Genomic DNA, 22,706 nt, shown 5'->3' with positions numbered 1-22,706 from the left:
TCCGTAGCTGCGGAGACGGCTTTTGTTGCGGTCAAACAGGCCCTCGCCAATGCCACCATGCTGGTGCACCCGCGCTCCTCCGCCCCCACAGCTCTGACGGTGGACGCCTCAGACGTGGCAGTGGGTGGGGTTTTGGAGCAGCAGGTTGACGGTGAATGGCAGCCTCTTGCGTTTTTCAGCAGGCAGCTCTCTCGAGCGGAGCTCAAGTACAGTGCGTTCGATAGGGAGCTCCTGGCCCTTTATTTAGCAGTCCGGCACTTCCGCTACTTTTTAGAAGGCCGTTCTTTCGTGGCCTACACGGATCACAAACCTTTGACATTCGCTTTTGCTAAGGTTTCTGATCCGTGGTCGGCTCACCAGCAGCGGCACCTAACCCTCATTTCGGAGTTCACGACCGATGTCCGTCATATTGCGGGTAGGCTGAATGCCGTTGCTGATGCCCTGTCCCGGCCGGCCATTCCCACCGTAGCCGTGGTTGGTAAACATGTGGATTTCCAGGAGCTAGCGGAGGCTCAGCGCCTGGAAGGAACTGCCGCGGTGTACGCCTCCACAACCTCGGGACTGCGTTTAGAACAGGTGGCGTGTGGCCCCACAGGTATCAAGTTGTGGTGCGACGTTACTCTCCCATGCCCTCGCCCGGTGGTGCCGGCCGCTCAGCGGCGTAAGGTTTTTGAGGCCATTCATGGCCTGGCACATCCGTCCATCAGGGCGACTTCAGCCATGGTGGCCGACCGGTTTGTCTGGCATGGCCTGCGGAAGCAGGTGGCAGCCTGGGCACGCGCCTGCATTCCGTGCCAGACCTCCAAAGTCCATCGTCATGTCCAGCCCCCACACCAGACATTTGAGGTTCCCCCCGCCCGTTTTTTCCACATCCATGTGGATTTGGTGGGTCCATTGCCCTATTCTAGGGGTTACACCCATCTACTGACGGTGGTTGATCGGTTCACTCGTTGGCCGGAGGCGCTCCCGTTGTCGGACACCTCGGCGGCCTCCTGTGCACGGGCCCTGGCGTTGCATTGGGTGGCTCGTTTCGGGGTCCCGGCTATCATTACTACAGATCGGGGAGCCCAGTTCACCTCGTCTCTCTGGGCCGCGCTGGCGCAGCTTTATGGTGCTCGATTACAGCAGACCACCGCCTATCATCCCCAAGCCAACGGGATGGTTGAGCGTTTCCATCGGCAGCTGAAGGCGTCCCTCTGTGCTCGCCTGACTGGCTACGATTGGGCTGACCAGCTGCCTTGGGTCCTCCTCGGCATCCGTACGGCCCCGCGGGCGGAACTGGGCACATCTTCGGCCGAGCTCGTCTACGGTTCGCCCCTGCGGGTGCCGGGCGATATTCTCCCTCCCACTCCCGCCTTGCCGCCATCCGTCACGTCAGTCTTGGGCTCCCTCCGGGAACGGGTGGGTTCTCTGGCTCCAGTCCCCACCTCTAGTCACGGAAGCACAGCAGTTCACGTTCCTTCGGAATTGCGGAGCTGTGATTTCGTGTTTCTTCGGAAGGATTGCCACCGTCCCCCTCTGCAGCCGGTTTACCAGGGCCCGTTCCAGGTGCTCAAAAGAGGGACTGTAACCTTCACCTTGCAGGTAGGAAATCGTCGGGAGCTGGTTTCAGTGTCCCGTCTCAAGCCGGCCCATTTAGACCAGGACCTCCCCGTGTCGGTGGCTCAGCCGCCGCGCCGGGGCCGGCCTGTGGCTGCTCGACTGGTCCCGTCAGCGGGGCCCAGTTTACCACCTTTTGGGCCTCCGCCGCCTATGGTTGGTCCCGGGCTGCCGTTGTTCATCAAGTGCCCCACGTCACCTGCACCCGCCGCTCCGGTGAACCTCCCATCGCCTCCAGCGGCGGCGTCCCCCCCGCCTCCTGTCACACTGGGGGTATCGGTTTCCCCCATCCGTACACGTTCTGGGCGGGAGGTTCGGCCGCCCGTGAGGTATGGTTTCGAGGGTTCTGGGGGGGGTCATGTAGGGACATAGGGATTGGCCAGGTAATAGAACCCTCGGATTGGATTACGGTCACGGGGTGAGGAAGCGCGGGGTATTTAAATGCTTGGCGCCAAACCAGATTAGAGATTAGATTAGTAAGTGAAGTAGTGTTTGTCCAGGAAGAAGTCTGTCGCGTTTGTTACGGGTTTGATACTAATAAAGGATTCAGATAAAACCACTCGTCTGGACTCACTACACTATGTACTTTATCAATGCTTCTCATCATTTTATATTCTACTATCAGATCTCTCCTCAGCCTCTGGAGCTCCTGAAAAAAAACAATACAAGTCTGATTAAACTCTCATAGCAAATACTTTCCAGGCAACATCTTGGTGAATCTCTTCTGCAGCCTCCCCAAAGCTTCCACATTTTTCCTGTAATGCGATGATCAGAGCTGCACACTATACTCCAAATGTGGACTAACCAAAGTTTTATACAGCTGTTTTATACATGACTTGAGAACTTTTATATTCTAGGCCCAGACCTATGAAGACATGCATGCCACACACGTTCTTTGCCACCTGTCTACTTACGCTGCTACTTTCAGGGAGCTGTGGACTTGTAGCTAAGTATTCTTCTGTACATCAATGTTCCTAAGGGTACTGTCATTTACCTCACACTTGTCAGGATTGAAACCTATCTGCCATTTCACTGCCCATATTTTCAACAGATCTATTTCCTGTTCTATTCTTTGACCATCTTCTTCACTATCCTCAACTCCCCCCACTTTTTGTGTTATCTGCAAACTTCCTGATCACAACTAACTCAATTTTCCAACCAATCATTTGTACATATCGTAAACAATAGAGGTCCCAGCACTAATCCCTGTGGAGCACCACTAGTCACAGACCTCCAGTCAGAAATACACCCCTCCATCACTACCTTTTCTTTGGCCAAGCCAATTTTGAATCCTATCTATCTAGTTTCACAGTTTTTTTATGGATCTCAAATATTTTGATAATTAATAAATCGGAGTTTTCAAAGAAAATGAAAACAATGGTAATTCTTCATTAATTTTTCTTCCTGGCTTTCCTGTAATCATATTCAAGAGACTAATCTTCAGCTCCTGGAGACCGCCTCATGTATAATCAGCAATCTTGCTGACTGCCTTTCTAAAGTGGGATTCTAAAAAACAAAATTGTAATTCCATTCAAAGATTTTAAACGTTTTAACAGCTCAACTCTAATTATCAGTATGTGTGTTTAAATGAAGAAGTGCCCAGAAGAATGATTTGAGAGGTTTATTATTCATTATCAACACTCAAGCTGTCCAGCTACAAGAGGAAATAGTGTTATTAGCACAAAAAGGTTAAGAGGCAGTTTCCTGCAAAGGTCAGAGTAAAAATGATGGCTGCTAATGACTAGAAACATGAATTACAACCAAAAAGTGCTGACAGATGTTTGAGAGTCTCACCCCTTGGGCTGGAAAGAGAAAGGAGTCAATGGCAGATGTGAGAGAAAGAGTGATAGTGAATTACCATTAGTTTTTAACCATCAAAAGTAAATTGCAAATGAAAGAAAAAGTAAAGCAACACTCCAACCCTCCCTGTTGCCAACATATCTCCCCCGTCCAAATATTAATTGCCCAGGAAGTCCAGCATTACTTGCGGTCAAACAGTAACATGCTCCTCTCCTGAACTTATCCAGTTACAATATAAGCACAGTCGTATCATATTTACCACACATAAAGTAGTCTATTCATGAGCTGCACCAATGGACAGCAGATTAAATATTTTCGAACATTTTATCTGTTTCATTTTCTATCTTTTTGCCATTCTATGTTGATTTAACTTCACTATATCCATCCCTTTATAATTTTATTCATCCCCAACACTCTCTTCCCATATTCTCCAAAGCCATCCTTACAACAAGGCAATTGTTTGGATAGGCGACATTGCGGGTTGGAACCTTCTTCAGATTGATTAGAGGGTCCTGAGCCTAAATATCATGCATCAATTACTTCTGCCGATGCTGCCTGACCCACTGAGTTACTCCAGCACTTTGTGTTTTGCTCAAGGTCCCAGCATCAGCAGTTCCTTATATCTACAGTTCGATTGTTGTTACCCTTCTTTCAACACTCTCTGTCACTTCGATATCACTTACCACATGGAAGGAGAAGCAGCAAAATAATATAACTAGAGTGGATAATGCAGTTAATTATCCAAGATATATTACAAAATTTGGGGAATCAAATTATGAGGCAGTCGGAGTTTTACAAGGTAATAAAACTGTTTTGATAACTCTGCACAAGGCAAATATATACTAGCATTAGGAGGATACTCTTTAGCATTCCCATGTCATCAGACTTGGAATAAAGGAGACCAGTGTACTCTCCAGTCTTTCTAATGATGTCCTTAGCTGAGAGTTTGTGACTAGATTACCTTTAGCTAGAATCATCCTCTTGGAATGTATGCCTTCCTTCCGTCAACATCCCTCCCAGTAAATCTCTGGCAAGTCCAAAGTGTACCAGGTTTGTTTTCCTCTCTCAGCTCCAAATCCAAACACATTCCTGGGTGAGTGCTAATGATAATATAAATAGTTTGTCCACAAGCCTTTCAAGGTCATGTACTTCTGTGCCATTCGTAACATGAATCCAAGACCAAAATATTCCAGTTTCTCCGGATTAAAATGTAAATTTATTAAGTGGCTAACTTGTAAAGGTGAAATATGCAAGAGGGAATCTCGCACAGAGCAGAGTGGAACCAACGAAAACAGGACTAAACAGAACCTCGGATTACATATATATAAAGGTCTTGCAATGATGTAGTGCCTTTCATGAGCTTCCATAGTTCGGTCTCTTCCTCCAAATAGTATGCAATATTGAAGTTCCAGAGAGTGTTATAAAAAGGGGAACAACTATATTAACTGCCCAGACTACTTGTCATAAAGACAGCTTTATTGAATGTGGGGAAATATGCACCATGGGATATCTCAAAACGTTTTACAACCAAGTAAATGCCAAATACTTCTCTACTCACTTTACACACATGAATGTGTGGCTAAGCCCAGCTCCAATGCCATCTATAAATTTGTCACAACACCATGGTTGCCAGATGTATCACATATGGTGAAGAGTCAGTGTGCAAGAGAGAGATAGAACAGCTGGTTGAGTGGTGCCACAATAACAACTCTCGCTCAATGTCAACAAGACCAAGAAACTAATTGAAAGGGGAATTTGGGAGACCACTTGCCACCAATTTCATTGGTGGGTCAATGGCGGAAAACATTTCAGATGACCTCTTCTTGGCCCAGTACATTAATGTTATCACAAACGTGTAAAATTTGGCATGTCACCAAATACTATAACAAACTTCTACAGATAAACTGTAGAAAGAATCCTGACTGGTTGGATCATAGTCTGATTCACTCCGTCCAGCACAAGGGGCTGCAGAGAGTGGTGGGCTAAGTCTGGCCCATCATTGGCACTACCCTTCTTACCATCAAAAGCAGGTAAGACAGCACTATTATTAAGGATCCCCATCATTTGGGCATGCCCTCTTCTCGTTGCTACCTCGAGCAAGAGGTACAAAAACCTGAAATTCCACACCACCAGGTTCAGGAACAGCTACTTTCCTAAAACCATCAGATTCTTAAACCAGCCTGCACAAGCCTATTCCTATCTCAGCAATACAACACTATGGACAATCTCTTGCACTACAATAGACTTGTTTTTACTTGCATTTTGCAGTTACGTCTTGTTTATGCACAGTCTTTACTGTGTGTTATTTAGGTCTTTGTGCCTGCCATGCTGCTGCTCACTGTACCTGTACCTCACCGTATTGGTACATATGACAATAAACAATATGATGACTTAATCTAAAAGATAGCAGCTTGGGTGGTGCCACACTTCCTCAGAGCTGCTTTGGAGAGCCACTCAACGTCATAAAAAAGCCCTTTACAAGAAAAGGTGCAAGAAGGGTCACCGTCATTTGGCAGACATGCCAGATGTGACTCTGTGCACAGATGCTACAATCTGCACTTCATTCTATAGAGCTCGAGTTTGCAACTGAACAACAACCTATGAGGTATTCCCCAAAATCCAAGCGGTCAAAGAATTCTTCAAACTGACCCATCAATCATGAGGAAAAAAATAGCTAATCTTGTCAAAGAGGATTTCATAACAATGAAAGAAAGAATCTCGGAAAATGTAAATTATTCGCCACAAAATGGTTGTCAGTTAAAATGTTGCTGCACATGTGAACATAAAATAAATGCAATTCTTTGTCAGTTAAATTTACGATAGCTATTTTGAATGTCTTTTCAACTTCTGGAAATGATAGTGTTTTCAAAAAATAAAAACCCATTCATCTGGGATGTTAGTGGCAGAGCCTGCACGAGAACATCAAGTGCACTTAATGTCTACCTCAGACATGATCTAATAGCAGACGTTAGTGATGAGCAGCTTGACTTTTTAACAACACGACAACATGTCACGACAAACTAAATAGCTAACAGATGCAGGAAGGGACACTCTGTCTGACACTCTGCTACAGTAATTGATTGGACACTCTGAGTGTGAGCAACATGTTATATCAGCCGACTGAAACTGTGGCCTTATGGAAGTGGTTAATAACTTGCCATAATAGGATTTACGTGATTGATGGAAGTACTCGTCCTACAAGGATGTCAGTCCCAGTCCTGGCAATACGTAAAACACCTGACAATGTCTGCCATCACTATTAAAAGCACAATGACATCTAGGATAAAATAGTCAGACTTAAATCTATTTTAATATCCATTTCAAAGAACATAGGAACATGATAAATAAGAGCAGGAGTAGAGCCCTCCGAGCCTGCTTAGTTACTCATTAAGATCATGGCCTCAGCTCCATTTTCCTGCCTCTTCCCCATGGCCTCAACTCCCATATGAGTCAAAAATCTATTTTGATCTTGAATATATTCAATAATTCTACATCCACAGCCTTTTGGAATAGAAAACTGCTAAAATTCATGTCCCCGATGAAAGATTCCTCCTCATCTCCATCTTAAATGACCAACTCCACATTCTGAAACTATGTCCCTTAATTGTAGTTTCCACCTCAAATGGAAATATCTTCAGTGATTGCTTATGAAACCTCACAGAATCTTAAGCTCACCTTTCATTCTTCCAAATTCCAAAGACTCAACCTGCTCAACCATTCAGTCAGTTAATTTATTGTGAAGATTGACACAAAAGGCTGGAGTAATTCAGCGGGACAGGCAGCATCTCCGGAGAAAAGGAATGGGTGACGTTTCAAGTCGAGACCCTTCTTGAAACGTCACCCATTCCTTTTCACCAGAGATGCTGCCTGTCATGCTGAGTTACTCCAGCCTTTTATGTCTATCTTTGGTTTAAACCTGCATCTGCAGTTCCCGCTTACAGTTAATTTATTGTCATGTGTATAGATACAGTTAATCCTCATTATAATGGACCATGGGGGTACGGGGATGAGTGGTATCCGTTATTGCCGATTATCCGCTATAGGTTCCGCACAGGTCGGTGCTGGGGCCGCTACTCCACGTACATTAATGATTTGGATGAGGGAATTGAAGGCTTTGTGGCCAAGTTTGCGGATGATACGAAAATAGGTGGAAGGGCAGGTAGTATAGAGAAAGCAGGGACTCTGCAGAAGGACTGGGACAGGTTGGGAGACTATTTTCTAAATGGGGGGAGAATCCAGAAGTCAGAGGTGCAAAGGGACTTGGGAGTGCTGGTGCAGGATTCCCAAAAGGTTAATCTGCAAGTCGAATCAGTAGTAAAGAAAGCAAACTCAATGCTAGCATTTATTTTAAGAGGGCTTGTATACAAAAACAGGGATGTAATGATGAGGCTCGATAAGGCGCTGTTAAGGCCGCATTCGAAATATTGTGAGCAATTTTGGGCACCATATATGAGGAAGGATGTGGTGGGTCTGGAGAGGGTCCAGAGGAGGTTTACAAGAATAATCCCAGGAATGAGTAGGTTAATGTATGATGAGTGTTTGTCAGCACTGGGCCTCTACTCGCTGGAGTTTAGAAGAATAGTGAAAGGCTTAAGATAGATTGGAGGTGGAGAGGATGTTTCCACTAGTGGGAGAGTCTAGGACTAGAGGTCATAGCCTCAGAATTAAAGGAGATTCTTTTCGGAAGGAGATGAAGAGAAATTGCTTTAATCAGAGGGTGGTGAATCTGTGGAATTCTTAGCCACAGAAGGCTGTGGAGGCCAAGTCAGTGGATATTTTTAAGGCAGAGATAGATAGATTTTTGATTAGTACAGGTGGACTTGATGGGCCGAATGGCCTAATTCTACTCCTATCACTTATGACTTTATGATAATTGAGTAAGGTATTATCATTACATGTAGTTGAAACAAGGAACTGCAGATGATGGTTAGTGCATAGAAGGACACAAAGTGCTGGAGTAACTCAGTGGGTCCAGCAGTGTCTCTGGAGAACATGGGTAGGTGACTTTGGGACCTTTCTTCAGACTGATTCAGTCTGCTGAGTTACTGCAGCACCCCGTGAAACTAGCGGGCTCATCCCCATCAACTATACTGCTATCTGACGTGGCTTCCCCCTCAGTCCGCTGTCAATGACTGGACGCATCCGGCCAATGCCAGGCCCTCTCCAGTATCACAGAAAGCATATCCTCCTTACCCCATGTGCCTCACTCACCACTCAAAACCCTCTCACCATCAATTCTTTACACCTTGCCTTTTCATACACCTCCATCCCTCCTCATGCATCTCCTTCTGACTTGTGCACATCCCTCTCCTAGTTATGTGACCCCAAGAAAAAACTTCAGGAAATCTTTTTCTCTAATCACATGCTCAAACCATTCAGTTTTTATCTGATCAGTTCTTATTGCATCCTGACATCCATGCAGAATGCCATGTGTTGGCACAGTCATGCTGGTGTCCTCTCTCCCCAAAATCTCAAAGATATTGAGCTGAAGTCTCACAGCCCCAGAGATCCCAATTCGATGCTGACCGGGCACTGTCTGAATGGATTTTGCACACTCTCCCTGTGACTGCGTGGGTGGCCTCCAGGTGTTTTGGTTTCTTCCACATTCTAAAGATAAATTGCCCCGGTGTGTAGGGAGTGAATAAGAAAGTGGGATAACATGGAACTAATACGAACAGGTGATTGATGGTTAGCATGGACTCAGTGGGCCAAAGGGCCGAATTACATGCTGTATCTCTAAAGTGAACTGTCCTGGACTGCTTTTTTTGTCTTTATCCTTTGTTGCATTCATTATTTCAACAAACAAAAAACATATTTTTCCTCAGACGCCATAAGGTGATTGATGGCTAGCGTGGACTTAGTGGGCCAAAGGGCCTAATTACTTGCTGTAGCTCTCAGGTGAACTATCCTGGACTGCAATTTTGTCTTTCTCCTTTTGCTGCATTCAAATTTCAACAAAAAAAACAACCTTTTCCTCTGACACCATAAATTGCAAACTTTAACATCTCTTGTAATAAAAAAATGATCTCTGTATCCCTCTCTCCCTTCACTTTCCTTTGACCCCCACTCATCCAAGTTTCACCCCTTTTCATGTATTCATTACCTTTCCTGATCTTCTTCTCCCTAATTAGAATGATTAGTTCTCAGAGGCCACAGTTTCATCCCTCAATGTTTCCATTTTAATGAATTTTGACCCCAACCTGTTTACGTCTTCTTACCCCAACAACGTCTTCTTCAGTTGCTTCCATCCCCAATTTGTTAGCTGGAGTTCTCACCCCAGACTTTGGACTAGTTTGATCATTTATTTCTTTCCTCTTTATTATTTTAGTTTTATATTTTGCTTGTTTCTAAAGCTTGCCTTGCACTCCAGCCTATCACTATTCACAGTAATGCTTCTCGTTTCCTTCAGTTTGTTTTGTTGGGCAGAGCTGGATTATCAAACTTCTCAAATCTTTATTTCTCACAAGAATGTATCGTTGTTAAAAATTACAAAATATCAAATGTCTGCAGCTGCTTATCAGTCATTTTACCTCTTAATCTGATTTACCAGTCCACTTCAGCAAACCCTGTATTCAGACCAATGTTTTGATCACGGGTTTTAAACTTCTCATTCTCAAAATGAATACAAAATTCTTTAAAGTCAAGATCACGCTTTTTATCCCCGAGATCATTAATTAATTCTCTGTCATTGCGTATGATCGGATATAAAATAACCAGTGTAGGAAGGAAATGCTGATGCTGGTTTACACCGAAGATGGTCACAAATGGGTGAAGTAACTCAGCGAGTCAGGCAACATCTGTGGAGAAAAGGAATAGATGACCTTTTTGGGTTGAGACCCTTCCTCAGACCCTATTCTCTGTTCTCTGTTAATTCCACAATATTTTGTTCTAAGAAACCGTCGTGAATATACACTGAACTGGACCATAAGGTTACCTTTGTCAATTTGTTTTGTACAATCTACTCGACAGTTAAAATCATATATTTATTTCAAGCCCCCATGATGTCGTAATTTATACTTTGTTCTCGAATACGCTTTAGTTAGGGTGCCTCCAGACTAGTTCTAAAGTGACTACTTTCCTTTTCCTGCTTCTTATTTCCACCCAAAGTGATCTCATACCTGGATCTCCTGGACCAAGATCGTTTCTCATTACCACACTGATCTAATCTTTTATTAACAGAGCTACCTGCCTCCTTTAGTTTCCTGCCTCTCTTTCCACTATTTTCTTTGAGGATTTACAGTTTGGTACAATTTTAGAACTTGTCAAGTGATTTCCTTTCACATAATTCAGAGAAAGTGGATTTTCCTCCAGGAATTTAGCTCGGCTCTGTTGTGACACTCACCACTTACGCCTATGGGTCACGATAACGTACATGAGAGCAGTGGAACGAATTACATTTGTGTGTCTGCAGTCACATTTTGATCAAACCGAGCACGTCCGATTTCCATCCCATCCAATTAAGTAGATGAGTTCTACAAAAATGTGATTGTTTCAAGGTTATCATTACTAATGCAGGCCTTGAATTCAAGACTGACTTAATTACTTAAAAACAAGTTTCTTAGCCATCTTGGTGCAAACTTGTTACTTTCGACGAATATTCCTGAACTTTGGACGGTAGCCCAGCACTTACTGACCAAATAAAAACTCCTCTTCAATTTAATAACTATGAACTTCTATGGTTCGTCTTTGGTTGCACGAAGGAATTCAGATTTTGCACTAGTATTAGTTATTAATTTATAGAATTTTAAAAAACGATTATATATTACATGTGTAAATTGCATTACAAGTCTTTTTTGTATGAAAAGGCAAAATCATGAATACCACCCTAAATATAAGGTTCCTTGTCAAATTCTTAGTTATTAAGATGAATGTTTTATAGAGCATCAGCTAAACTTTCTCCTCTTTCTGCCAATAAATTTGACACCTCATAGGTTAACTTCCCCTGTGGACTGTTTGCAAAATATTCACAATACATGCATATCAACATGGTAGAAATAAGCACCTGCAGATGCTGGTTTACAAAAAAGGACATAAAGTGCTGGAGTGATGATCAGGCAAAATCCCTGGAGAAGGATAGGTGATGTTTCAGGTCGGGACAGACTGATTGTGGGAGAGGGTTGCCACTCTTTGTCCTGCCCCTTCTCTCTTCCTGCTTTCTTTCGCCCTTCCAACAATCAATCCGATGAAGGGTCCCAACCTAATACGTCACCAATCCATGTTCTCCTGGGATGCTGCCTGACCCGCTGAGTTATTCTTGACTTTATGTATTTTCTAAATAGTGTTTACCTTTTTTAAGGTCACACAGAAAGTCGCTTTACAAAGGTGCATTACAATTGTTTTAATGCACTGGAAATTAAATTCCCTTGAATGGGCTGATTTTGGAAAATTTCAATCATTGACAAAAATAATTGACATCTACATCCAATCAATTCACAGAAAACAGATAAAAATGAAAGCAAAAAAATGCAAAGAGTAGAAACTCAAAACAGAAGTAGAAAGGGCTGGAATTCCACAGCAGACAGCACCCATAAAGAAAATGATAAACAGAGAGATAAGTAACCATTTAAACTTGATTTGCTTATGTTGTCAATTTGCATTGCTGAGAAAGTTGAAACTAAAAACATTTTAATTTTATTCTTTAGAAGTTGAAGTTGTAGATGTCTTGTACTTTTTAATTTACTCCGATTGTTTCAGTGAGACCAGACTATATTTAAAGGCCTCAACTATAATCCGGTCATTTGCTGTTTTCAAACCCTGAGTTCTTGCTCTACCTGTAGATATTATATTATGCCAAATAATCTTTTTCACTCTCCAATGTTCTTATGCTCTCATTTCCCGTGTAGTGAGTAGTTTTCCTTATACGTCATTTGATTTTTGTTTCATCTAAAACGGATATTTGGCAAAAATCTTAACATCATAAAATGTGTGAATATCTGGACACATTCTATTATTTCCAGCTGTGGTATAAAAATGATAGCAGTTTTTTTTCATATGTTCATCAAGGTCAAGATCATGAAACAGAAATTTAAATCCACAATCCTTCATAGCATGTGAGAAAGCAGTGACTTAAAAATAATCAAACATATCGGCAAAGAATGAAATGGTGGAATAATGGCAATCACTTAAAGGATTAAGCTGTTCAAGAGTGAAGGCACCAAATACCAGAAACCAAAGTGTTTTTTTTGTTAACCTGCAACTATTTATTTACTATCTGTTCATAAATATCTAAATTTATAAGTTAAACTAGCACAAGGACATACGTTTAAGGAAAGAGGGGAAAGACTTAATAGGAACCCGAAGGGCAACCTCTTCATACAGGAGGTTGCTGGGTAAATGGAACAACCTGCCAGAGGAGGTAGTTGAAGCAAGTACTACAACAAGATTTAAAGGACATTTGGATAGATATTGTACATGGATAGGAAAGGTTTAAAGCGATACGAGTCCCAAACAGGGGCAGGTGGAACTGGAGTGGAAGGGGCGTATTGGTCGGCATGGATAAGTTTTCAGGTTACAGCCTCAGTTTGCAAGCTAGCACAGACATTGATAACTATCTAAAATCATTTAACAAAATCCCCTTGTTTCTTTTGATGCATTTGTGGATGAACAAAAACAGAATGCTGCAAGTGCCCTGTTTTTTTTTTTGGTGCTTCATATAATTTCTCATCTGTTCTTTAGCTTCAGTGTGTCACCAGTTCATCGTCCTTGCCTGAGACATGTATTGGTAACAAAATTACAGGTTTGCACCCAAACCTGCTGAGCACTAAATGAGAGGCATTCCACAGGTGGTCAATGGGACCTATTAGCCAAACAGTATGGGAGTAAAACGATAAATGCAAGGTTTAGCTAATTATAATCTAGCTATTGCAGTCAAATTAGTGATGTTTATACATTAACAGAATGTTGGTATTGCTATCAAGGGCAACATTCATTGGCCTGTCCCAATTGCCTTTGAGCCAACTTCTTGAAATTCTGCAGGCATGATGGCAGCTTGCTGTGTAATGGCAATAACCCATGTCAAGGACAGAATGATATTTAAGGAAATATATTTAAGTGCCCCTTCTATTTAGCACTGCCTGCACCTCTTATCCTTCATAGGTTCTCCTCCATTCTTGGTTCTCAGCAGGTGGGCCTTTGGTTGCCTGGGCAATTGGTGGTGTAGACAGTACTGAAGAATCCACATGTGCCATGGCTATCAGGTTGCTGGACATCCTCTGTTCTTTACATATGCAGCCTTTCATTGTGGCTATGAGTCTCTGTCTTTGTCCATTGCACTTGCTGGAATTTCTCTAGTCGAAGTTCTTACATTTGCAGTTAATCATGTCTCTGTTTGCATGCTTATGGCCAATGGATATTGATGATGAGAGACATGGGGATGGTAATCCTCAATTTGGAAATCGTCATTGCCTGGTTTTCCTATGGGGTGTGAGTCATTCTTTTACTGAAGAGTTACAAATTGAATCAAAAATTGCTCACTGATGGTTGCATATCCCCACTGATGATAGAAGGAATGTCATTGATGAAACAGCTGAAGATAGCTGGGCCTTGATCACTGAACTGAGAAACTCCTGAAGTGATATCCTGTGGCTCCGACTACCACAACCATTTTCTATTAGCAGAGGAATGGCTCCAGCAACAGGAGTGTTCTCTCTTTGGTGCTCATTGACTTTGGATTTACCATGGCTCCTTATGCCACACTCAATCAAGCACTGCCTTGACTTTAAGAGCAATCACTCTCACATCAGTTTTGCAATTCAGCTCTTCGATCCATGTTTGTATCAAGAATGTATTAAAATCTGAAGCCAAATGGTCTTGGTGAAATCTAAACTGAGAATTGGTGAGCAGGTTATTGGTGAGTAAATGTCACTTGATAGTATTGTCAATATCAACTGTGCTGATGATTGAAAATAGACCTTTTAAGCATTAATTAGCCAGACTGGATTTGCCCTGCTTTTTGTGTCATAGATGGGCAATTTCCCACCTTGTTGATTGCACTCAATACAGCAAAGGCTGCGGATGCAGAAAACATGACATTATGGTAAATATACTGGAATAGCTTGGCTCGAAGCACAGCTGATTCTGGAGTGCAGGTCCTCAGCACTACACCTAGGATGTTATCTGGTTCCATAGCCTTTGCTGTATTCAGTGGACTCAGTTGTTCTCTATTTTGCGGAGAGATTCAAATGGGCTGGAGATTGGCTTCTGTGGTAGAGGGGTTCTGAGATGGGAGCTAAGAAGAATCTTATGTTCAGCACTTCTGGATATAGTTACAAAAGCTTCAGCTTTTTCTCTTATCCGCCTGCTGGGCTTTGCTATTGTTGAGGACAGAGATGTTCTCGGAGAGGTTCTTGTCCTCCCATCAGTTGTTTAATTGACCACCATCGTTCATGATGAGATGCATTAAGGCTGCAGAGCTTTCACCTGATCTGTGTATTGTGAAATCACGTAGCTCTGGCAAGAAATGGATGCAGGTAGTATCTGTAGCTTCACAAGGCTGGCACTTCATTATTTCCAGGTCTGCCTGATAGCATTCATGGCATGTCCTTCTGCATTCCTCACTGAGCCAGGGGTGATATCTCATGTTTGAGACCAATGGTAGGGCGAGGAAAATTCCAGGCCTTTAGATTACAGACTGTGGAGTGGTCATTCTTGCTGCTGCCGATAATCCCACAGAGCTCCATGGACGTCCTGTTTTGAGCTGCCAAATCTGTTCTGAGTAATTCCCATTTAGCACATATATAGTGCCACAAAACACAATGGAGGCTATCTTCTAATGTATCTCCTCAAGCACTGTGAGGTGATCACTTCCAGGAATGCTTTCATGGGAAAATGCATCTTCCACAGGTGGATTGGTGAACATGAACTTGAGTCGGATTATTTCTCACATTAGCTCCGACACAACTTGCCAAAGACAATCTGGAAGGAAAGTCTTTCAAGAGTTACCCGGCTTGATCTGTGGTGTTGCTATCAAGCCCCATTCATGGCAATGGATACTGAGGATCTCCATTCAGAATACGTTATGGTTTTTCAGTGTTTCTTCTTTGTACAACACGAGGACCACTCCATCATCAGCTTGAGGGGGAGGGGGGGAGGGAGAGGGAGGAGGTGGTATTGTGATGGAAGAATCTGCTTTGTTGAGTCTGTTCATCCCATTCCGATTGACATTGGCAGATTTGTCATCTGGAGGAATAACTCAAGGTGGGTGAATAACTCAGACTTCTGTCATTATCCGAAGCCGATGCAAAGCAAGCCAAATAGGAGATATAATGCCCGGTGTCCAACTGTACAGCTTCAGCCAGGGGTGCATTGGTACTGTAGAAGTATAAGTTGACTAAGTTTGCGATAAAGGCCTGTTATATCTTGTGAAGATTGGCTAAAATGCCATTTAAGGTCATATAACCTGCTGATACTTCTTGAGTAGACTTTCAGATAAAATGACATAAGAGAAGGTGCAGACACTTGTGGAACCATATGTTTGGAAGAGTCACTAAGGGAGAAATTAGTCCTCAGTCTCATGGCGGATGCATTACAGAATGGCATTAAACTCTACTTCTGATGTCAGAATGCAAGGACAACATGCAGACGTGACTGTGACATATATTTAGCAGGTGACCCAAGATGAAGTTCAACCACATCACCCTCAGGACAGGAGTGTTTGTTGGGACAATTTAGAGGTAACCTTATTCTGCCTCATGTTTTACCTACACTCGGGTGTTTACTGGGTCACATTATGTAACCCATGCTGATCATGCCCTTGGAATATTGAAGAGGCCATAAAAATAGGGACCTCACCCTGCATCAAACCTGAACTATACCTGGAAAACAAAGACATTCCCATTAATAACCGTATAAAATAGAAAGAATGGCTGTACGTGGTGAATGGATTAACTTGCAGAGGAAGTCTGGAGCCAATATTCTGAGCCTCCAAGGTATTACACACAGAATGATGTGGACTTCTGAAAGTAAGTGGGGGAGATAATAGAAGAATTTGGAAAAATACATGTTAAATATTGAGATTAAGACACCAGAAAATTTTACACTCTATATTGGAAGTAATCTTCTAACTTTGGCAACTTAATTTTGGTCCACACAGATGCAAAACACAGGATTAAATGTGCTTCAATAAATTGTATTTAACATCAAAAGAACTATAAAATGGTCACTCCAGAATAAGCAAATGAAAAGGGACGGCTTGAACCTTTTGTTGTATTTTCATCTGTATCCTCTTGTAATTTGCACATTCTGTTCCAATTTTGAATTACTATTCAATCACAGTTACAGCTGTTTCTGGTTCTTTGGTGCCTGCATCTACAGAGTAGCCCATGCAAATACTTTATACAAGGGAAAAACTAATGGGGGGGGGGGGGGGGGGAAGGAATACATTAACTCAAGCAATGCTGTACAAAGGATGCAGTGCAGGCATGCTGGGATCGTTTTTGGGAACTCACCATGGAGCTTTTAGGGAAAAACATCCTGCCCCAAACAGGTAAGGTCTTCAGTGAGGGGGGAAAGAGATACAAATATAGAATTAATTTCATCAATAAAAAGAAAACACGCCTTTAAATGGTCCAATTTGAAATAAAATTTTGTACACACGTTATCATTTCACTGAGATTCAACAATTAGGAAAAGAAAATGCAAATACTGATTTAAAAATAAGTCAAAAACTGGAAAATGCCGGAAATGCACCTTTGCTTTGGATAACATTCTGGCACAGTTGGAAATCTATCATCAAATTTAGTAGATTCCCGACAAAGTCATTGAGAAATCTGCTCAGATAGTTTCTCTACATCTGATATGCGATGGATTCTGTTTACACATCCCACTCCCACAGAATTACACAAGACCAACTTAAATCTTTTTAACAGTTAGATTCAACCCACTTTGTTATAACTAATGACAAATACCAACTGAAACAATCAATGGTCTTGGTTTCATATGCTTATAGATCTGTTAAGTATTTCCAGCATTTTCTCTCATGTCATTAAAATCTGATTTTATCAATTTTTATAACTGACAGTCCAAACTGGATAATGATTCATTTTGGACATGTGTTGTGGTGCAACGTAATCTGGGTATGTTACGAGACAGCAACTATCGGAGGCTGGGCTGTTGCCGGAGGAGTTCGTGTTTACAGAGTGACGCTCATGTTTATTTGCCATGTCTCAGATGAGTGAAACAACTACATAAATGGAGTTGATCTCCTGTATAAAAATGTGATGTTTATGGAACACAATTTTATGCTATGTGTGCTGCAGACCTGGATTTGTTCCATTTGAAATGCTGTTGTTTGACCATTTTTGTCTTCAACATCTAGCAATGTTACATATCTTCATTCCCAAGAAGGACAAGGTGTTAGGACATTTCTTGAAAGGCACCACTGATCTTTATTCAATTAACAAAGGGGCCAAAGGTTTGGATTAATCAGCTTTATCAGTTCATTTCCCCCACTTCCACCCCAACTAGGAAGCCACCATAAATTACCCACTGTTTACTTTCGAAGGGGGGGGGGGGGAAGAGGAGGGGCAGATAGTGCATATACAAACAAACTTATACAACAGAATTTAACTGTAGCACAGATACGTCAAGTAACTTGAAGGCATTTTTGTATTTTAATTGTTCTCATCACAGTGTTCTAGATTTAAGAAAGCTTGCATCAAGGTACGTTGGAGGGCAAATGTTAACATGTTCTGCAACTCCTGAGAGCTGGGATCTTAAGCATGCTATCACTGAACACTACAGTGAAGACATTATTCCTGCTACTGGAGAGTCTCTTGGAAGCGTTTCATCTACACTTCAGCCTCAAAAGGTTATTCTACATCTAATTTAGTTTTTAGTTCAGAGATACAACATGGAAACAGGCCCTTCGGCCCACTGAGTCCAAGCTGACCATTGATCACCCATTCACACCAGTTTTATGTTATCCCACTTTCTTATTCACTCCCTACATACCAAGGGCAATTTACAGAGGCCAGTTAACCTACAAACCCATGTGTCTTTGGATGAGAGAAATATATCCAAAGCTCCCGGAGGAATCCCACATGGTCAGAAGGAGAACAAGCAAACTCCACACAGACAACATCCGAGGTCAGGATTGATCACGGGTCTCTGGCATCGTGAGGCAGCAGCTCCACCAGCTGTGCCAATGTGCTGCCAAAAAGCTGTTCTTTCAAGGCACACTGTTTTCTTAAGCTAGATTATCTGAAATCAATTTCAAAAATCAACATCAGCCATCAGAGTTAGGCAAATGAGTCAATACATAAAAAACATCCTCTGAATTTATTCATTTTTCTCTCTTTGAAAGACTTTCACTTGAAAACACCATAAAGAATCCAGAAGGCAATAGATATTGGCTGCAACATACGATGATGCATTATGCAAGCATCAGTAACAATGGGAGATGGGGGACTAGGCTATCCTTTGAAACTACCTCCTGTAATGAAATGCCTGGAATGAGATGTTAGAATCCACTGCGTTATTTCTCAGGCCCGTGCCCATTTCATGGGCAAAAGATCTTTCAAGCCATTGGAAAATTGTTAGTTAATGCTTTGTTGAAGAAGATTGAGTTACACAAAATCACCAAATTTTATAAGTAAATTTCATTTCTGAATTTAGTATGTCTCAATGCCATTGGTTCCAACCATCTTAAGTCAATGTACAAGAATAATCAAAGTTAAACTTAATTCCGAAGCAGTAGTACACCAATATAATAAAATAATGGCTGTTGGTTCAAAAATAAGACGCATAATCAAGTAACATTATGCCTTTTGTGTACATCATAACATAAAAAATCACCCTAAAATAATTCCTAAACAGGTTTGGAATTTTCGCCTCATTTTAGCATTATAAACTGTTTAAGTTTTGTTATTGCATCTTATGGCTTAAACTAGAGACTTTCATTCAATAACCAATGTTTCCCCATTATCTATTTAATTAAAAGGTGATAATCAACTTTTAAGCCCATTGGTGAGGAGATTGAATCATTGATCTTAACAAAGCTTTGCATCTGTCTGACATTTATATAATTATTGGGCAAAGTATGCAGTCAGACCCAAATTCATGACATCAAAGTGTTACCATTTCCAGATATTTTATTTTTTTGTCTCCTCTGACAGCCAATTAGTCCCCTCCCATCAGAAGCATTTGCCTGTTTGCCTCCGGCATGGTTTATTGGATTAATAATTACATCAAGCCTCTTTATATTTCCACTGCGTTGATAATAATGGCACTGCCATTAGCGATAAATATTTTGCCATCGTTAATTGCAGCAAATACCAAAGCAGGGTCGTTCCACCCATGACACATTTTCAGCACTTTCTTCGTCATCATGACTGTATTAACATTTTTTCTGACATGGGTGATTGAACCATATTTATATATTTTCTGGCCTCAATTTACCATTTGTTGATTGATTTGGCCAGAGGCAAGTTTCTATATATGAATCATAATATTTCTTTTAACCTTTTCGCATGTTGTAAAGAATCCATAGATTTTTCTCTGAAGGATTTTAAAACAAGCTGGCAACTAAGTCTTAAAAGCTATTTCAGGTCATGTTTCGGATTTAAACTATCATCATGTAAGCTTATGTTGAATGTATATTTTTTACTTTACAGGGTTTAACTCAGCAAGACCAAGATCAAATGACTTGCATTATTTGAGTTTTCTTGATTGATAGTTTGAATTCCAAAACAATTCTTGCTCCTGTATTTGCTTACTGATTGAATTTTAAAACTGTGCTAGCTGGTTCACAGTTTTGCCACAATCTCCTCTCATGGTTCTATCTCATCCCCGAAACATCTCTCCTACAACACCAAAGATTCCATAATTACTCCAGTCTCGGTGACCTACCTTGATTGTCCTCAAGCAGTTGATCTCCTTTGCCCTCGTGCTCTGAATCTAAATATAGTTCCCTCCACAATGCTGCAGCATTCAAAAATCTTGCATTTTTCTGAGCTTACCTCAGCATCCAATTTTACTAAAATTGTTTAATGAATAGTTGATTCTGCGAGTGAATGCCGACAATATTCCAGATGTGATCCCACTGGTGCCAAGCAGTTTTGTGCCTACATATCCTTCCCTTAAACCATTTACAAAAATTCAGCATCAGTGCTAATTATGAACATAATATTGTGCAGAAATCGTTTTAAACACTACTTTTTAAGTGCAGTTACATCAATGATTGAGACTTCAGGCTGCTCAGACACCTCTTATTAGTCGGAGTAATCTGCAATTAGTGGGTTAAGCAGCTGGACCCACAGTGTCTTGATCCCCTTGAGCAGTCCCTCAAAGCTATTGGCCACACAGGTGTAATTGCATCTGTTTGATTCACCTGGGACTGACTGTCTTTGCATCTGCCAAAGACACACTCCATGTTCTTTGCCTCCAGGCCCTCAGCCATTAGTACCAAAGCATTTGTTCTATACCCAGTGCATCACATATAACATTGAGCCAGATGGTCATTGTCCATGGCTGCAATTATATTGTGCTGTGATATATTGATGGAGAGGAGTGACAGGCTAAACTATATGTATTCAGAATGTATGCAACAAGGTTGATTTTTTTTTTTACATGAAACAGATGAAGGAAATAGAATAGGTTTAATTTCTTGCATCAGTCTTTTTGTCATTGATTCATACTATAAACATTATCTAACTTTTAATTTACCATCTCATCATCACAGTTCAGGGCTGATGTAAAAATATTCACACTGACTAAATTCAATCATGCGGCTCTTTTCTCATATAATCAATGGCTGAATGTCATTTTCGATATAAAATGGTCTCACTGGTGCCAAACACACTTTTGTGTACACATTTCTTTTCCTTAAACCAATAAAAGTCACATCTACTTTACATTCGTCAGAGACTGGCTGACAACTAAAATTCTTAGTCATATACTGCTACATATTGCTGCTTATTATCTAGCCCCATGCTAATTCATTTAAACAGACACAAGGAGCTGCCGAGGTGGGTTACCAAAATAACACAAAGGAGTAACTCTGGAGACATGGATAGGCGACGTTTTGTTATGCACCCTTCTTCAGTTTGAAGAAGGATTCTGACTTGAAGTGTTGCCTATGTATGTCCTCCAGACATTCTGCCTAACCACGTGAGTTACTCCAGCACTTTGTGTGTTCCATTTAAATAATCATCTTCATGGCCATGGACCAATCTTGCACCTATTTCTTCTTGAAATGTTAAGAGATCAATGGAGGAAAAATTCAACTTTGGCAGGGCACAAAGTGGGTGGAAGCAATTCAGCCACTCTCTCAGGATGTATTATGTCTCCAGTATCTCTTATTTACTTAAGATTTTTATTTTTTCCAAAATAATTCAAAAAATTAATAAACATATGGCCTCTTGCTTTACAAGAGGGGCAAACTTTTAAGGAGATGTGCGGGGCACGTTTTTTTTACACAGAGTGGTAGGTGCCTATAATATGTGGAGGGGTGATGCTCGAAACAGATACAATCGTGGTATTTAGATAGGCACGTGAATATACTGGGAATGGAGGGAAATTGATCAAGTGCAGGCAGAGGAGATTAGTTTAACTTAGCATCATGTTCGGCAAGGATATTATGAGCTGAACAGTCTATTACTGCAAGGTATTGTTCTATGTGCTATGTTCTATGTTCCAAAAAGCTGCATTAAGAGCAAAATAACACTTTTTTTTCCCTGAAACAGGGTATCAGACTTGCCTTTTAAGGTGTCATTTTGAATAAGCAAGACATATTCACAAGAATGTTTAAATCTGCTGAGAAAAATAGGTTCACAAGATGATTATTCAGCTCCTTGAGACTGTTTAAAATAGTCATTTAATTCTTGCCTGATATTTATCTTGCCCCCATATACCCATCATCACCCTGAATATCCTTGCAAAACAAAAATAAACAATCTCAGTTCTGACATTTTCAGCTGAGACCTAGCTTAAAATGTTTCTGGGAGAAGCGTGTTCTGGATTTCAAAGCAAATCATTTCTTGGTAACACCCTCCGAATGGATAGCTTGGCACTAATTTCAAGAACATGTGCTCTTGATTTTGATTCCCTCACCAGAGGAAACAACTCCTATCCATGCAGTCTGAAGAAAGATGCAGATGTGAAGAGTCGCATGTCAATTTCCCTTCACAGATGCTGCCTGACCCTCTAAGTTCTTCCAGCAGATTGTTTTTTTACACATCCTTTATAAAATCTTCCTTCCTTTTTTTTGGAGAAATGGCCTATATGCAAATAACTGATGCATATCTTCTCAGATGTTTTCAGTTCCACTCTACTCTCAATGTCCTACAGTTCTCATTTCTTATTTTTAAATT

General features: G+C 41.5%; 1 protein-coding gene across 6 annotated transcripts in view; it reads right to left on the bottom strand.

Annotated features, from left to right (window-relative positions):
* bcas3 (BCAS3 microtubule associated cell migration factor) overlaps window positions 1-22,706 on the bottom strand; it is a 681,054-nt gene that overhangs the window by 324,844 nt on the left and 333,504 nt on the right. For 5 of the 6 annotated variants that reach the window (XM_078422068.1, XM_078422067.1, XM_078422074.1 and 2 more), the window contains exon 17: window positions 16,845-16,889. The exons of the other annotated variant lie outside the window; for it this stretch is intronic. In XM_078422068.1, the coding sequence (XP_078278194.1) occupies window positions 16,845-16,889 (45 nt within the window). The remainder of the gene's footprint in view (window positions 1-16,844; window positions 16,890-22,706) is intronic. 6 annotated transcript variants of the gene reach the window in all.

This window comes from Rhinoraja longicauda, chromosome 26, assembly GCF_053455715.1.
Source record: "Rhinoraja longicauda isolate Sanriku21f chromosome 26, sRhiLon1.1, whole genome shotgun sequence".
Taxonomy (NCBI): Eukaryota; Metazoa; Chordata; class Chondrichthyes; order Rajiformes; family Arhynchobatidae; genus Rhinoraja; species Rhinoraja longicauda.
The sequence above is the reverse complement of the archived record's forward strand: the minus strand, read 5'-3'. Positions and strand labels throughout refer to the sequence as shown.